General features: G+C 44.5%; 1 protein-coding gene across 2 annotated transcripts in view; it reads right to left on the reverse strand.

Annotated features, from left to right (window-relative positions):
- Dhdds (dehydrodolichyl diphosphate synthase subunit) overlaps positions 1-13717 on the reverse strand; it is a 34001-nt gene extending 20284 nt beyond the window's left edge. For both annotated transcript variants that reach the window (XM_070037559.1, XM_070037558.1), the window contains exons 1-6: positions 13632-13717; positions 13114-13201; positions 10394-10510; positions 5919-6061; positions 1604-1720; positions 131-232 (exon numbers count right to left, since the gene is read on the reverse strand). In XM_070037559.1, the coding sequence (XP_069893660.1) occupies positions 131-232; positions 1604-1720; positions 5919-6061; positions 10394-10510; positions 13114-13176 (542 nt within the window). In that variant the 5' untranslated portion in view covers positions 13177-13201; positions 13632-13717. The remainder of the gene's footprint in view (positions 1-130; positions 233-1603; positions 1721-5918; positions 6062-10393; positions 10511-13113; positions 13202-13631) is intronic.
- Positions 13718-16143: the final 2426 nt, after the last annotated feature.

Consider the following 16143-nt stretch of genomic DNA (forward strand, 5'->3'; position numbering starts at 1 on the left):
TGTAGTCTCTCTTAGATCTTGCCATGTGTACCAATTTAGCCTCTGGCTCAGGACCTGGTGCAGAAGAAGTATTCATATTTGGTGCACATCTGTTTCTCTAGTAGTTGCCATGAGAAACAACTGAGCATACCTGGGATCCAGCAGCCCTTGCTCTACTCCCCAGGCCATCTCTCTCACAGCATTGGTGATCTCATGACGGGATGTGTACGCAAAGCAGACGTTGAGGAAACACCTGAGGAAAGAGAATAAGCTGATTTAGCAAGATTAGAGCACCATTTCCCTGCAAGGACAACCCCATGCCTCCCATAACTCTCCCCCGCCCCCCCCAGTCCAGTGTTAACTGATTAGTTCTGAAAGGTGAGATTGTGATACTTTGTGTGTGTGTGTGATTTTTGGTTTGTTTGTTCTGCTGCCAGTTCTGGGGTCAGAATTCAGGGCCTGGGTGCAGTCCCTATGCTTTTTCACTCAAAGCTAGTGGTCTACCACTTGAGCCACAGCTCTACTTTCAGCTTTTTGGTAATTAATTGTAGATAAGATTCTCACAGGCTTTTCTGCCTGGGCTAACTTTGAACTGTAATCCTCAGATCTCAGCTTCTTGATTAATTAGGATTACAGGCATCAGCCAATGGCACCTGGGGCTTATGCTGTTTGTTTTCTAAGACAAAAACTAAATGTCCTTTACTACCTTCATAATGGACAGCCAGTAGGGCTGAGAATGTGACTTAGTGATAGAGTGCTTGCCTATCATGCCTGAAGCCCTGGGTTTAATTCTTCAGTACTACATAAGCAGAAAAAGCCAGAAGTGGTATTATGGCTCAAGTGGCAGAGTGCTAGCTTTGAGCAAAAGATGCTCAGGGACAGTGCCCAGGCCCCAAGCCCCAGGTCTGGCGAAAGTTCTGAGTTTGGCCCTGAGTTCAAGCTATAGTACCAGCACACCCCTCCAAAAAAAAAAAAAAGAGATATTAAAATGATTTCTTGAGGGCTGGGAAGGTGGCTCAGTGGTAGAGCACTTGCCTTGCATGCCAGAGGCCTTGAGTTCGATTCCTCAGCACCACATAAGCAAAAAAAAAAAAAAAGCGGGAAGTGGCATTGTGGCTCAAGTGGTAGAATGCTAGCCTTGAGCTGAAGAGCTGAGGGACAGCACCCAGGCCCAGAGTTCAGGCCCCACGACCGAACCCCCCCCCCCCGCCTCCCCCCAAAAAAAAGATTTCTTGAAGCATCTGCCTTTAGAAACAAGGCTTAGGACTGCTGCATTCCCACCCCAACTTGTCAAGTTAGAAAAAAAAATGCGACTACCATCATCAAACACACACACACACACACACACACACACACACACACACACAACACACACACACACACACACACACACATTTGGGGTAAGATGAAAAATATGTCTACATGTGAGTATAATCACATATGACTTGGTATTACAGCAGCATTTCAGAGAGAAGGAAGAAGTTTTTGTTTCTAAACATCCACAACCACTCCCTCTATACCCCACATATGGAATACACACCAAGAAGTGCCCCAGATATCTCTTTAAAACCAGAAAAGAGTCAAAGATTGAGACAGGTTCTTGAGGGGAAATCTGAAAACTTACTTGTTGTAGTTTTTTGTGGCCTGTACAGCTTGTGCAATCTGCTCCTGGAGGTCTAAAGGCAACAAATGCAGATCTCCCAGGACCCGGATACATACCCCATGCTTCTCCAGCTTCTCTCTGATTGGGAAAAAATGAGGCAGATTGAGACAGACTACCTACTGCTAAGGTAGGAAGTTACTTTCAGCTTCTGACAGAAGTTCACTAGAGCACTGAGGCTCAGACAGGACAGTCAGAGAGAGACTATGTGGGACACAGTTATCAGGTACTATGTCTGGACTGATTCCATGTCTGGCTGCATGGAGAAGCCAAACTCTTAAGCACTTAATTGCATCTCCTCAGGTGTCCTTGTTGGCAAGCTGCATTTTACTTTGTGATACGTCTGTCTCATTTTGACAACTGAGTAAATAGTTTTAGAGTAGGATCTATATAACTGGCTATTTTAGTTACACTCTGGTAAAAGGAAGGTAACAGTGTTGGCTAATGTTAATTATATATTTGCTAGTCTACCAATATATTCTATCATTACACCATCTTTGAAGCGCGCACCAAAATTAGTGTCCATATACAGATAAGGAATGTGAGGCACAGGGAGAGGTTAATTTGTTCAGACAGCAAGTGAATGGACATCCTGAACTTGAACCCGGACAATCTGGGTTCAGAGCTTGTCCCCTTAATCCTAATAGCACCTCGGCACAGTAACTGTATACAGTGAGTATGAATTCACTGTTAACTAACTACCAGCTTTTCTCTCTTGGGAATGCTATGCAGAAACTAAGTGCTTTGTGGTTGGGAATTGGGAGATTAATACTGTGAGGTGTGAGTCTCCTACAGGTTGTTCTGAAGACTGTTGAGCCAGAGGCTCATGGCTATATCTAGAGCCTGCCAACCCCACTCAACCTTTAACTTAATATATTAGTTCATAGTTTGTGAAGCAAACTCTAATCACTTAATTTTGAAAATTTGTTGGCATTACTGAGGACAAATGTATAGTCAAATCAAGACAACAGGGATGGGATGTAGCTCAGTGGCAAAGTGTTTGCCTAGCAAGTGCAATGTCCTGGGTTTGAGTCTCTAGTACCAAAAAAGAAAAGACAAAAAAAAAAAAAAGAAAAAGAAAAGAAAAGAAAAGAAAGTAGTTAAAAAAAAAAAATCAAGCCTGGCACTGGTGGCTCAAGCCTGTAATCCTAGCTACTCAAGAGGCTGAGATCAAGGATCATGGTTCAAAGCCAGGCCAAACAGGAAAAAAGATTTTGAGACTCATCTTCAATTCACCACCAGAATACTGGAAGTGGAGCTGTGGCTCACAATGGTAGAGTCCTAGCCTTGAGCAGAAAAGCTCAAAGATACCATCTAGGCCCTAACCAAACAAACAAAAAGACAAAATTTGAAGAAGAATAATAGATCTAAGTCCTAGAACCTCCACTTACTAGGTGATCCTGCATGAAGACAGCGTCTTCAGCTGGATACTGAGGGTTTATGCCTGTAATCCTGGCAACTTGGAAGAAATTTGGGGAGGATTGTCCTTTGAGACCAACCAGGCAGAAAAGTTTGTGAGACCTCTTTCTCAAACAAGAGTTAGTCACAGTCACACATACTTTTCATTCCAGCCTTGATGGGGAGCCTAAAATAGATGGATCATAGCCTAGCCATGTGCCAGGAGAGAAGGCAACACCTATCTGAAAAATAAGCAGTGCAAAAGATGGCTAGAGGTGTGGATCAGCAATAGAGCACCTGCCTAGGAAGCGTAAGACCCTGAATTCAAACCCCAGTACTGAAAGAAAGAAAAAAAAAGAAGGGACTGCTCCTCGGAGTTCATCCTCTACCCACCCCTTCATGCCCCATATCTGTAAGCTGGGGGTGACAACTGTCCCTGCCAAACTATGACTATAGACAAGAGTAGGTAGTGAGAGGCTTGTTCTCAGAAGCAGATGCAGGACTCCATTGAGCTCTGTAAAGAACAAACTGTGAAATCCCTGGAGGTGCCTGGGGACTGGCACCAACCCCACTCTACTACCAGCTCAATGTGGCCACAGGCAAGGCCCTCTCTTCTCTTTACTAGAGTATAATTTCCCAACCAGTGAAATTAAACTAGATCAGTGTTTTCAGACTTTCTTTTGGTCTAAGAATTCTTCTTGAACTCAATCCCATACAGAAGACCATGACATAAAATAGAAAAAAGAAAAAAAGAAAGAAAGAAATGAACACATATCACACATCACCCTCTACGGGGGATTTTTTTCCAATGTGTACTCCTGGAACTCTGAGACTGCGTGCCACATGGTTTCTTCTTTCTCTGGCCAGGACTGTTTTCTTTCTTTCTTTCTTTTTTTTTTTTTTGGGTACGGTCGTGGGGCCTGAACTCTGGGCCTGGGACACTGTCCCTCAGCTCTTCAGCTCAAGGCTAGCGCTCTACCACTTGTGCCACAGCACCACTTCCGACTTTTTTCTTTTTGCTTATGTGGTACTGAGGAATTGAACCCAGGGCCTCATACATGCAAGGCAAGCGCTCTACCACTGAGCCACCTTCCCAGCCCTGACTGTTTTCTTTATTACTGAGTGACTAAAGCAATCTCAGTAGCACTTCTACTGTTTGTCGTGCTTTTTTTTGGCCAGTCTTGGGACTTGAACTCAGGGCCTGGGATCTGTCCCTGAGCTTCTCTGTGCTCAATGCTAGCACTCTACCACTTGAGCCCACAGCACCATTTCTGGCTTTTTCTGAGTACTTTATTGGAGGTAAGAGTTTCATGGACTTTCCTGCTCAGGTTGGCTTCAAACTGTGATACTTAGATCTCAGCCTCCTTAGAAGTTAGGATTACAGGTGTGAGCCACCAGTGCCCAGCTTGTCATCCATTTTTGTCTTTTTTTGTTGTCCTTTGCTTGAGACAGGGTGTTACTATGTACCTCAAGCTAAACTGGAACTCACTATGTAACTCAGGCTGTCCTTGAACTAACAATCCTCCTACTTCAGCCTCCTGTTTCAGCACTGGGATTATAAGCATGTACTACCTTGCATGTCTGTCAAGTGTTGATATTGCAGGAATTGTGACAAAGCTTCCTATCTCTTGGTGTATGGTACAGCTTTAGGGATAAGAAAGATCTAGGTGTTCAGTCTGCCCGTCTGATAGCTATATGATCTAGAATATGTGACTTCACTTCTCTGGTTTTTAATTTTTTCCTCTCTAAAATTGGGCTAATAATACCTTTCTTATAGTCTAATATAGCTAGTAATAAGACTACATCTTAAGCTAAGGCCTCATATACAGACAATATTTAAAGAAGGCAAAAATATCCTGTTGCTGGTGGCTCACTCCTATAATTCTTTTTTTTTTTTTTTTTGCCGGTTGTAGGGCTTGAATTCTGGGCCTGGGTGCTGTCCATCAGCTCTTCAGCTCAAGGCTAGCACTCTATCACTTGAGCCACAGCTCCACTTCCGGCTTTTTCTGCTTATGTGGTGCTGAGGAATCGAACCCAGGGCCTCATCCATGCAAGGCAAGTGCTCTACCACTGAGCCACCTTCCCAGCCCAACTCCTGTAATTCTTTTTTTTTTTTTTGGGTCCGGTCATGGGGCCTAAACTCTGGGCCTGGGCACTGTCCCTCAGCTCTTCAGCTCAAGGCTAGCACTCTACTACTTGAGCCACAGCACCACTTCCGGCTTTTTTTTTCTTTTTGCTTATGTGGTGCTGAGGAATCGAACCCAGGGCCTCAGGCATTCAAGGCAAGTGCTCTACCACTGAGCTACCTTCCCAGCCCCACTCCTGTAATTCTTATAAGGAGGCTGAGATTGAAGGATCCCAATCTGAAGCCAGCCTAGTGAGACTCTTATCTCCAATTAATTATCAAAAAGCTGAAAGTGGAGGCATGGATCAAGTCATAGAGCACCAGCCTTGAGTGAAAAAAAAAAGCTAGGGGACAGCACCAAGGCTCTGAATTCAAGTCCCAGTACTGGCACAAAAATAAAAAATTAAAATCAGGAGCCGGTGGCTCACACCTGTAATCCTAGCTATTCGGGATGCTGAAATCTGAGGATTGAGGTTCAAAGCCAGCCAGGGCAGGAAAGTTTGTGAAACTCTTATTTCCAATAAACCACTCAGAAAACTGGAAGTGGTGCTGTGGCTCAAAGGGTAGAGCTCTAGCCTTGAGCTGACGAGCTGAGGGACAGTGCCCAGGCACAGAGTTCAAGCCCCATGACTGACTAAATAAATAAATAAATATTTTTTTTTAAAAGGAAGATGGGTATAAAATGCAGAAGAATTGGGGGGGCTGAGGAAAGGCTGGAGGGATGACCATACATCCTCCCCTCAGATAAAATCTTACTGTTCTTCCATCAAGCTGGTGAACTTCTGCCGAGCCAGATCCAGTAGGCCATCAACCTCATTCTTGGAACGTTTGAAGTTTTCAATGCTGAATGCATAGACTGTCACCTCTAGGATGCCCAAATTTAAACACCAGCGCAAAGTCTAAGAAAGGAAAAAACAAATAGCTGGAATATACATAGATTGGGAAGAAAATAAGAGAGGCTTCTGCACTGACCAGAGTGGGAGAGGGACTTTTATCTTCCTGTCTGTGAGACTTTTTTTGGGGGGGAGGGGTATGTGTGTGGAGGTGTGGTTGTGGGGCTTGAATTCAGGGTCTGGCACTATCTCTGAGTTCTTTCACTCAAGGCCAGTATTCCACTACTTTTTTTTTGTCGGTTGTGGGGCCTGAAGTCTGGGCCTGGGAAATGTCTCTCAGCTCTTCAGCTCAAGGCTAGCGCCCTACCACTTGAGCCACAGTACCACTTCCAGCTTTTTTTTCTGCTTATGTGGTGCTCAGAAATCAAATCCAGGACCTCATGCTTGCGAGGCAAGTACTCTACCAAGGAGCCAGTTTCCTAACCCCTCCACCACTTTTTTGTTGTTGTTGTTGTTCATGGGGCTTGATCTCTGGGCCTGAGCACTGTCCCTCAGCTCTTCAGCTCAAGGCGAGCGCTCTACCACTTGAGCTACAGCGCCACTTCCAGTTTTCTGAGTGTTTTATTGGAGATAAGAGTCTTACAGACTTTCCTGCCTGAGCTGGCTTTGCACTTCGATCCTTAGCTCTCAGCCTCCTCAGTAGCTAGGATTATAGGCATGAGCCACTGGTGCCCGGCCCACTTTTATTTTTTTGGTTGTGGGGCCTGAACTCAGTGCCTGGGAACTGTCCCTCAGCTCTTCAGCTCAAAGCTAGCGCTCTACCACTTGAGCCACAGCACCACTTCCACTTTTTTTTTTTGCTTATGTGGTGCTGAGGAATTGAACCCAGGGCCTCATACATGGGAGGCAAGTGCTCTACCACTAAGCCAACTTCCCAGCCCCCTCACCACTTTTAAGCCACAGCTCTACTACTAGTTTTCTGGTGGTTAACTGGAAATGAGTCTCATAAACTTTCTGGCCTGGGTTGGCTTTGAACCTTGATCCTCAGATCTCAGCATCCTGAATAGCTAGGATTATGGGCATGAGCTACCAGCACCCAGCTGTCTGTGAGACTTACTTCCAATTAGCCATCCAAAAGCCAGAAGTAGAAGCTGTAGCTGAAGAAATAAGAGTAGTTGAGGGCTGGGAAGGTGGCTCAGTGGTAGAGTGCTTGCCTTGCATGCATGAGGCCCTGAGTTCAATTCCTCAGCACCACATAAGCAAAAAGAAAAAAAGCCGGAAGTGGCGCTGTGGCTCAAGTGGTAGAGTGCTAGCCTTGAGCTGAAGAGCTGAGGGATAGTGCCCAGGCCCAGAGTTCAGGCCCCATGACCGGACCCAAAAAACAAGAAAAAAAAAAAGAGTAGTTGAGTGCAGGTGGCTCATGCCTATAATCCTAGCTGTTCAGGAGGCTGAGATCTGAGGATTACTGTTCAAAGCCAGCCCTTGCAGGAAAATCCAAGCGACTCTTACCTCCATTTAACCACCTGAAAACTGGAAGTGGAACTGTAACTCAAAGTGGTAGAGCACTAGCCTTGAGGGAAAGAGCTCAGAGACAGCACTGAGGCCCCATGACTGACCTAAATAAATAAATAAATAAAAATTATTACCTGACTTATGCAACTCTAATCACTCTGTATATCACCTTTACAGTATCAATTTAAAATTTTTTTAAAAATTTAAAAAAGATTCACCAAAAATGCCCCTAAAAGATGTGATCTTAATAAAGACTACTAAACTGATGCCATTGTAATTTACCTGATATAACTCTCCATCAGAATAAAAAACCAAATAAGCAGAAATACCAGCATTTAAAAAACTGAGCTGGGTGCCACAGGCTCACTCTGGTAATCCTAGCTACTCAAGAGGCTGAAATCTGAGGATCATGATTTGAAGCCAGAAGAGGCAGGAAAGTCTGAGACTGAGCTAACTAGAGCTAAGACTGAGAGTGCTGAGCCGGCACCAGCGGCTCACATCTGTAATCCTAGCTACTTAGGAGGCTGAGAGCTAAGGATCGAGGTTCAAAGCAAGCCAGGGCAAGAAAGTCCATGAAACGATTATCTCCAATAAACCACCAGAAAACTGGAAGTGGCCCTGTAGCTCAAGTGGTAGAGCACTAGCCTTGAGCTGAAGAGCTGAGGGACAGTGCTCAGGCCTAGAGTTCAAGCCCCATGACCGACAAAAAACCAACCAAACAAACAAAAAATATCAAGTGCAAAGCTTGAGTCCCAGTCTCAGAAAAAAGAAAAGAAAAGAAAAGAAAGATAGAATCTGTGTGCTATAAACTGTATTTCCATTTTCTTAAAAGTTAGGTTCACAATGGGCTAGGAAGTAAAGCAAGTGCTTACCACGTATAAAGACCTGGGCTCAATTCTCAGAACCCTACCCACCAAATTAAAGTTTCACAGAGATTGTTAACATTCCATTTTTTGCTAAAACTTCCCAATTTGCAATACTCATTAAACCATAAAATGGGCTGGAAATGTGGCTTAGTGGTAGAGTGATTGCTGAGCATGTGTGAAGCCCTGGGTTCAAGTCCTCAGTACCACATAAACAGAACAAGCTAGAAGTGGTGCTGTGACTCAAGTGGTAGAGTGCTATCCTTGAGCAAAAGAAACTCAGGACTGGGGAAAAAAAACACACACACACAAAAAAATTTTCATGATCTCTGCATAGAATGATATGCTTGGTAGCCTGGCAATTTTGCAGTTTTAGCATTGAAAAGCCTGAATATGGAGTTGGAGGTATGGCTCAGTTGGTAGAGTGTCAGCCAATGAGTAAAGGTGTCAGGTACCTACTTCAAGTCTCAGTCTTGGACCAAAACAAACAAATAAAAAGCCCTGAATCCTGTGAAACTGGGCAGCAAAGCCAGAAACTAAGTATCTGGCTTAGTTTAATCCTAAAGAGAGAGAGAGAGAGAGAGAGAGAGAGAGAGAGAGAGAGAGAGAGAGAGAGAGAGAGAGAGAGAGAGAGAGAGAGAGAGAGAGAGAGTGTGTGTGTGTGTGTGTGTGTGTGTGTATTTACCACTAAGCCAACTCTGTGTGTGTGTGTGTGTCTTGAACTAAGGATCTCATACTCTTTTTTTTTTGTTGTTGGTCCTGGGGCTTGAACTCTGGACCTGGGTGCTGGCCCTCAGCTCTTCAGCTTAAGGCTAGCAATCTACCACTTGAGCCACAGCTCCACTTCTGGTTTTCTGGTGGTTTATTGGAGATAAGAGTCTCATGGACTTTCCTTCCCAGGCTAGCTTTGAACCGTGATCCTCAGATTTCAGCCTCCTGAGTAGCTAGGATTTCAGGCCTGAGCCACCATTACCCAGCACTACTTTCAGTTTTCTAGTCATTTAATGGGAATAAGAGTCTCATGAAATTTCCTGCCAGGGCTGGCTTTTAACTGTGATCCTCAGAGTTAGGACTACAAGTGTGAGCCACTGGCTCCTGGCCTAAACTTTTTTCTTGATATAGGATCTCATTATATAGCAGAAGCAAGCCTTGAACTCAAATCCTCTTGCCTCAGTCCCCTACAGTGCTGAGATTACAGGTGTGTACTACCACATGTAGCTAAAACAACCCTGTTTGCAATGTTAATAACAGTGAAACAGGCTAAACAAGTTATATGACATTCTCATGATGAAATTTTCTATAACATATAGAAAAATAATCTGCAAAATGTCAAATAAAAATAAAAATTTTAAGAGATATCGTTTCATGAATGTTAGGACATGTGGGACATACTATGAAGATTACATGAGGCACAACATAATAGAAATGATTTATTTGTTAAGGTAATATGAGGAGACAATTTCATCTTGTGATGACTTTTTTTCTTTTTTCTTTTGGTTGGTCATAGGGCTTGAACTCAGGACCTGGGTGCTGTCACTGAGCTTTTTTGCTCAAGGCTAGTGCACAGCACCACTTCCAGTTTTCTGGTGATTAATTGGAAATAAGAGTCTCAATAGACTTTCCTGCCCAGGCTGGCTTTGAACCATGATCCTTCAGTCTCAGCCTCCTATGTAGCTAGGTTAACAGGCATGACCTCTGGTGCCTGGCTATAATGACTTTTTTTGTTGTTGTTAATGTTAATATGAGACCTACAATTACTAAGCAAGTAAAATATAGAGAATCTGATATGCACGTGTTGCAAGCCTATAGTCCCAGCACTTGGGAGGCAGAGACAAGAGGACCACAAGTCTGAAGCCAGATTGGGCTATATAAAGAGATCCCACTTCAAATATGTGTTCATGCATACCACTAGTATTTTTAAAAACAAAGCCTTCTCAAACTTCAGCATGCTCAGAGGCTCATGTTCTAGTGTTAATCAAATTCTCAGAGGCTATTCATTGTGGACTCTGCTACCCACACCCACCTCAGCCAGCTTGTTGAAGCCCTGTGAGTGGCCTTCTTGCCTTTCCACCTGGCATTTCTTGGCATAGCGACGGTTTCCATCCATTATGAATGCAATGTGCTTGGGCATTGGGCCTGCCTGTGGAAAGAAGAAAACAAATGATAAATGGATCTCATATTCTTTGGGGATTAAGAACACTACAGGGCTGGGAATGTGGCTTAGTGGTAGAGTGCTTGCCTACCATGCACGAAGGCCTGGGTTCCATTTCTCAGTACCATATAAACAGAAAAGGCTGGAAGTGGTGTTATGGCTCAAGTGCTAGAGTGCTAGCCTTGAGCAAAAGAAGCTCAGGGACAGTGCCCAGGCCCAGAGTTCAGGCCCTCGGATTGTAAAAAAAAAAAAAAAAAAAGAAGGACACTACATCTCAAGTTGACAGGTTTGAACATAATGGCACTAGGCCTTAGTTTCTCTGTGGCAGCACACAGAAACTGAGGCCTAATGCTATTCTGATCTAACTCTTTTTTTTTTTTTTTTTGGTCAGTCATGGGGCTTGAACTTTGGGCCTGGGCACTGTCCCTCAGCTCTTCAGCTCAAGGCTAGCACTCTACCAACTTCCCAGCCCTATATGATCTAACTTTATAAGAGAACTAAATATCAATATTTTTTTTATGTGGTCTTGGGGTTTAAACTCAGGGTCTTTGAGCTTTTTTGCTCAAGGATAGCACTCTACCATTTGAGCCACAGCCACAGCTCCATTTCTGGCCTCTTGTTTGTTAATTTGAGGTGAGTCTCATGGACTTTCCTTGGCAGCTGTCTTCAAACTGTGATCCTCAGATCTCAGCCTCCCAAGTAACTAGGGTTACAGTGAGCCACAGGCAATCAGCTAAACATCAGGATTTTAAGAAAAATATAGGAGCATGAGGGGCTGGGAAGGTAGCTCAGTGGTAGCGTGCTTGCCTTGCATGCATGAGGCCCTGGGTTCGATTCCTTAGCACCACAGAAGCAGAAAAAGCCGGAAGTGGGGCTGAGGCTCAGGTGGTAGACTGCTGGTCTACAGCTGAAGAGCTGGGGGACAGTGCCCAGGCCCAGGGTTCAGGCCCCACAACTAACAAAAAAAAAAAAAAAAAAAAAAAAAAAAAATATATATATATATATATATATATATATATATATATATATATATATATATATGAGAGCATGAGAGCACCCATCAATGATCTTAGTTTCTCTGGAGGCTGAGGTAATAGGTTTGCTTGAGTTCACAAATTTCAAAGACAGCTTAAGCAATGTAGTAAGACTTCATCTCTTAAAAAAAAATTCAAAGCAAACAAAAAATTTTTTTTCAGTGACACAAAATTCTTATGTGGCTTAAAGCCAATCTGGGTTGTTACTGTAGCAAAAATTCACTCCTTAATCTATCTTCCCTCACCTGGAGGGATTTTCACTGACCATTTCTCCTGCACCTTTCCAAAATCTTCTACCTTTGTACTTCTAGAAAATTCAGAGCAGTTTGTTAATCCCAAGATATGACTGTTCTGACTTCCTGAAAAGGTGGTTTTCTATTTCCTTACCTGCCTAAAGTCAGTTGGTATCTGTGTGTGAGAATATGTGGAGGTCTAAGGCTAACTGACTGATAAATTCACTGCTATCTGCTACTTGATAGTGTGTGGCTGAAAACTCCAATCTAAAACCTGTCTAGGCTGGGCACCAGTGGCTCATGCCTGTAATCCTAGCTACTCAGGAGGCTGAGATCTGAGGATCTCGGTTCAAATCCAGCCTAGGCAAGAAAGTCGATGAAACTCTTATCTCCAATAAACCACCAGAAAACCAGGTGCTGTAGCTCAAGTGGTAGAGCATTAGCCTTGAGCTGAAGAGCGGAGGTACAGAGTTGAAGCCCCACGACCGACAAAACAAAAACAAAAACAAAAAACCTAAAACCTGTCTTGTGCAAAAGATATGAAATTGTTGAAATTCCTAGAGAGAAACTGAAGGAAAACTTGAGGATACAAACTGAGTGTGATTAATAGTGATCCCAGTGTACAGGTGACTGAAAGAACACTCAAAATAACAGTAATTAAGAACTGCTAGACATCTTGCTAAGTGCTTTATTTGTACATTTCATTTAGTTCTCATAACAGCTCTGTGATTATTAAAGTCATATGGGGAATAAACAATAAAATAAAACTTTTCATTCATGCTTAACTGCTTCCAGAGTCCATTACACTGTACTGCCACATGTTAGATTATTTATTCTAGCTAAACCCAGAGGACAGCAGTAACAACAATGGATTAACAGTTCCAGGAAAATTTTTTTTTCTATCTGGAAAACCAAGCTATGCTGCCAAATAATATTGGGAGGCCTTGGTTTGCCTAAAAATGCTATTGTAAAAATAACATTACTAGGCTAGGAATGTGGCTTAGTGGTAGAATGTTTACCTAACATGTATGAAGCCCTGGGTTTGATTCTTCAGTATCACATAAACAGAAAAAGCTGGAAGTGGTAGAGTGCTAGTCTTGAGCAAAAGAAGCTCAGGACAGTGTCCAGGCCCTGGGTTCCAGTCCCAGGAATGGCCAACAAAAAAAGGCCTACCAAAAATATAGACGTCAAAACTACATTACAATTATAAGTCTCTGGACCCTTGGGCTAAACCCCACTTAACCTCAAAGATTGCTTAGTTTAAACAATAGACTTTGACACAAGATTACCTAACTGTCAGCTTGTGCTCTGAGCCATGGCTTACCTTTATGATATTGGCACAGAACCGTTCCCAAAGTGACAGCTCTCCTTCCTTGATCCATGACATAGTTCTTGCCAAGCCAGAAGACCACCTAGAACAAGACAACAGCCAGGTACACTTGAGAGAGGGGGGAGACGGACAGAGACTGACAGACCATAAGTCATCAGCACTTGCAATGATTCACTTCTCAAGAGAATCACCAGGGTTGTAGCAAGCTGACAGCATTAGCACCCAAAGACACTGGTCTAACCTTTCACGACTCAGAGCTGTATAAGCCGAATGGGGACTTTCCTTGGTCCATCTGTCTCGTTTTCGTGGGCCTTCCTCGTTATCTGCACTTTTTCTAAGTTTCCAAGTCTGCTTCCTGCCACATTATGGTGCCTACATTTTGATCTTTTGCCCAGTTCTTTCTCCTCCGTCTTTTGCCAAGCCATTTCCCACTTGGCGCTCGCAGTCACTAAGTCTTCGGCACCCTTTGCCTCAGACCTCAGTGGCCTAGTCACAATCTGTTCTTAGTGTACCTTTAAGTCTCCCGCTGATGTCTCTTCGTTTTCCGTCTTTGCCCAGCACCTGAGCTCAGCCGCCAGGGAGCCAACACTTCCTTACTACGTGGCGCTGAAAGATTGCGTCATCGTTGGGCGCTGGTACACGCCCCTTCCGTCATTCAGGGGGCGGAGCCCAGCTCTGCACCAATGAACTAGGGGCGGGAACGGGCCGAGGGCTTGGGGGCTACCATTGGTGCACGTTCGCGAAGGGGGAGGCGACGGTGCCAGATAGCGGGGTCATGTGACTGAGAGACGTCTCCTGCGCTCCAGCCACGAGCGGGTGAATGAATGGGCTGCCGGAGACCAGGTGGAGCTCCAGCGACCCTTAGTTGGCCTCAGTTCGCTGCTGCGGAAATTGCCACGGAGCGTGAATTAAGGAAACCCCACCCCGAAGTGGGATACTTAAGGCAGGATGCTGAGCTGGTGTAAGGCACACTTCCGCCCTCAGGGATCTCGATAACTTTGGGGTCTGCAGAAACCAGAATTCTCCAGAAGTCCTGGCACAAGTTAGTAAAACTCAGGAGTCCCGGGCGGGGCGGTGGCTCAGGCCTGTAATTCCAACTACTGGGAGGTGGAGATGGGGCAAACCGAAGTTCCAGGCCAGCCCTGGGAACACTTCAGTGAGATTCCCCATGCAGCTGTGACTGGTGGGCTAGACCAGCATAGGCTTCTGTTAGAATCCTAGTCCAAAGCCGGCCTGGGATCAAAACTATGTGAAAATGGAAAACACCAGATACTTGTGTTAAAAAAAAGATAAGCTGACCTTGTAGCTCTAGTGTTTGCATAGCATACGTGAGATCTTAAGAACCCATTTAGGGGCTGGGAAGGTGGCTCAGTGGTAGAGCGCTTGCCTTGTATGCCTGAGGCCCTGGGTTCGATTCCTCAGCACCACATAAGCAAAAAGCCGGCAGTGGCGCTGTGGCTCAAGTGGTAGAGCACTAGCCTTGAGCTGAAGAGCTGAGGGACAGCGCCCAGGCCCAGAGTTCAGGCCCCACGACTGGACCAAAAAAAAAAAAGAACTCATTTATTTATTTTTTGTCGTGGGGCCTGAACTCTGGGCCTGGTACTGTCCCTCAGCTCTTCAGCTCAAGACTATTGCTCTACCCTTGAGCTGTAGCACTTCTGGCTTTTTCTGCTTATGTGGTGCTGAGGAATCAAACCCAGGGCCTCATGCATGCAAGGCAATAGCTCTACCACTGAGCCACTTTCCCAGCCCAAAAATCCAGTAATTTTTGCTATAGTGTATTTCATTTTGTGTATCAGCCCATTTGTGGCTCATTTAAGGTACCCAGATTTTGGTTTAGATTTCCAAGCCCCACCTAAATAAACTCAAAACCAGCTGAGCCCTGAGGATTGTGGTTCAAAGCCAGCCCCGGCAGGAAAGTCGGTGAGACTCTTACCTCCAATAAACCACCAGAAAACCGGAAGTGGCTCTATGGCTCAAGTGGTAGAGTGCTAGCCTTGAGCTGAAGAGCTGAGGGACAACGGCCAGGCTGAGTTCAAGCCCCATGACCAAAAATAAAATAAAAATAAAAAAAATAAAAACTAAAAAGCAGAAATGTCTTTTCTGTAAGAGCAACTTAAAAATCAGAAAAGCCGTAAGTATTAAAATAGAAATACCAAGGGGCTCGCAATGTACCCAATCTTGCAGAATTTTTAGACATGGAAGAAACTGTTGCATTTTCTTTTTTTTTGGGTCCGGTCGTGGGGCCTGAACTCTGGGCCTGGGCCTCAGCTCTTCAGCTCAAGGCTAGCGCTCTACCACTTGAGCCACAGCTCCACTTCCAGGATTTTTCTTTTTGCTTATATGGTGCTGAGGAATCAAACCCAAGGCCTCAGGCATGCAAGGCAAGCGCTCTACCACTGAGCCACCTTCCCAGCCCAACTGTTCCATTTTAACAAAAAACTATTCTTTCTAAAATCATGTACATGTAAGGATGTAAACTAAAAATGGCTTTCAGGAAGTGGCGCTGTAGCTCAAGTGGTAGAGCGCTCGCCTTGAGCTGAAGAGCTAAGGGACAACGCCCAGGCCCAGAGTTCAAGCCCCACGGCCGACAAAAAAAAAAAAAAAAAAAAAAAAAAAAAAAAAAAAAAAAAAAAAATAAAAATGGCTTTCAGTATCCAATAAAGTCAGCATTTCCTTCTAAGTGTTTATTAAAATGTTTGGAGCTGAGATTTTATTTTTCTGGTGGTACTGGAGTTTTACACGTCTGGTCCTTGAGTTGGGCTACCATTTGAGCCATGCCTCCAGCTCAATTTTTTTTTTTTTTGGTCCGTGGTGGGGCCTGAACTCTGGGCCTGGGTGCTGTCCCTCAGCTCTTCAGCTCATGGCTAGCGCGCTACTACTTGAGCCATAGCTCCCACTTCTGTTTTTTTTGTGCTTATGTGGTGCTGAGGAATCAAACGCAGGGCTTCATGCATGCAAGGCAAGCACTCTACCACTGAGCCACCTTCCCAGCCCTCGCCAGACTATCTCCAGTTAACCACT

Source organism: Dipodomys merriami, unplaced genomic scaffold (assembly GCF_024711535.1).
Source record: "Dipodomys merriami isolate MVZ:Mamm:240054 unplaced genomic scaffold, mDipMer1.0.p SCAF_28, whole genome shotgun sequence".
Taxonomy (NCBI): domain Eukaryota; kingdom Metazoa; phylum Chordata; class Mammalia; order Rodentia; family Heteromyidae; genus Dipodomys; species Dipodomys merriami.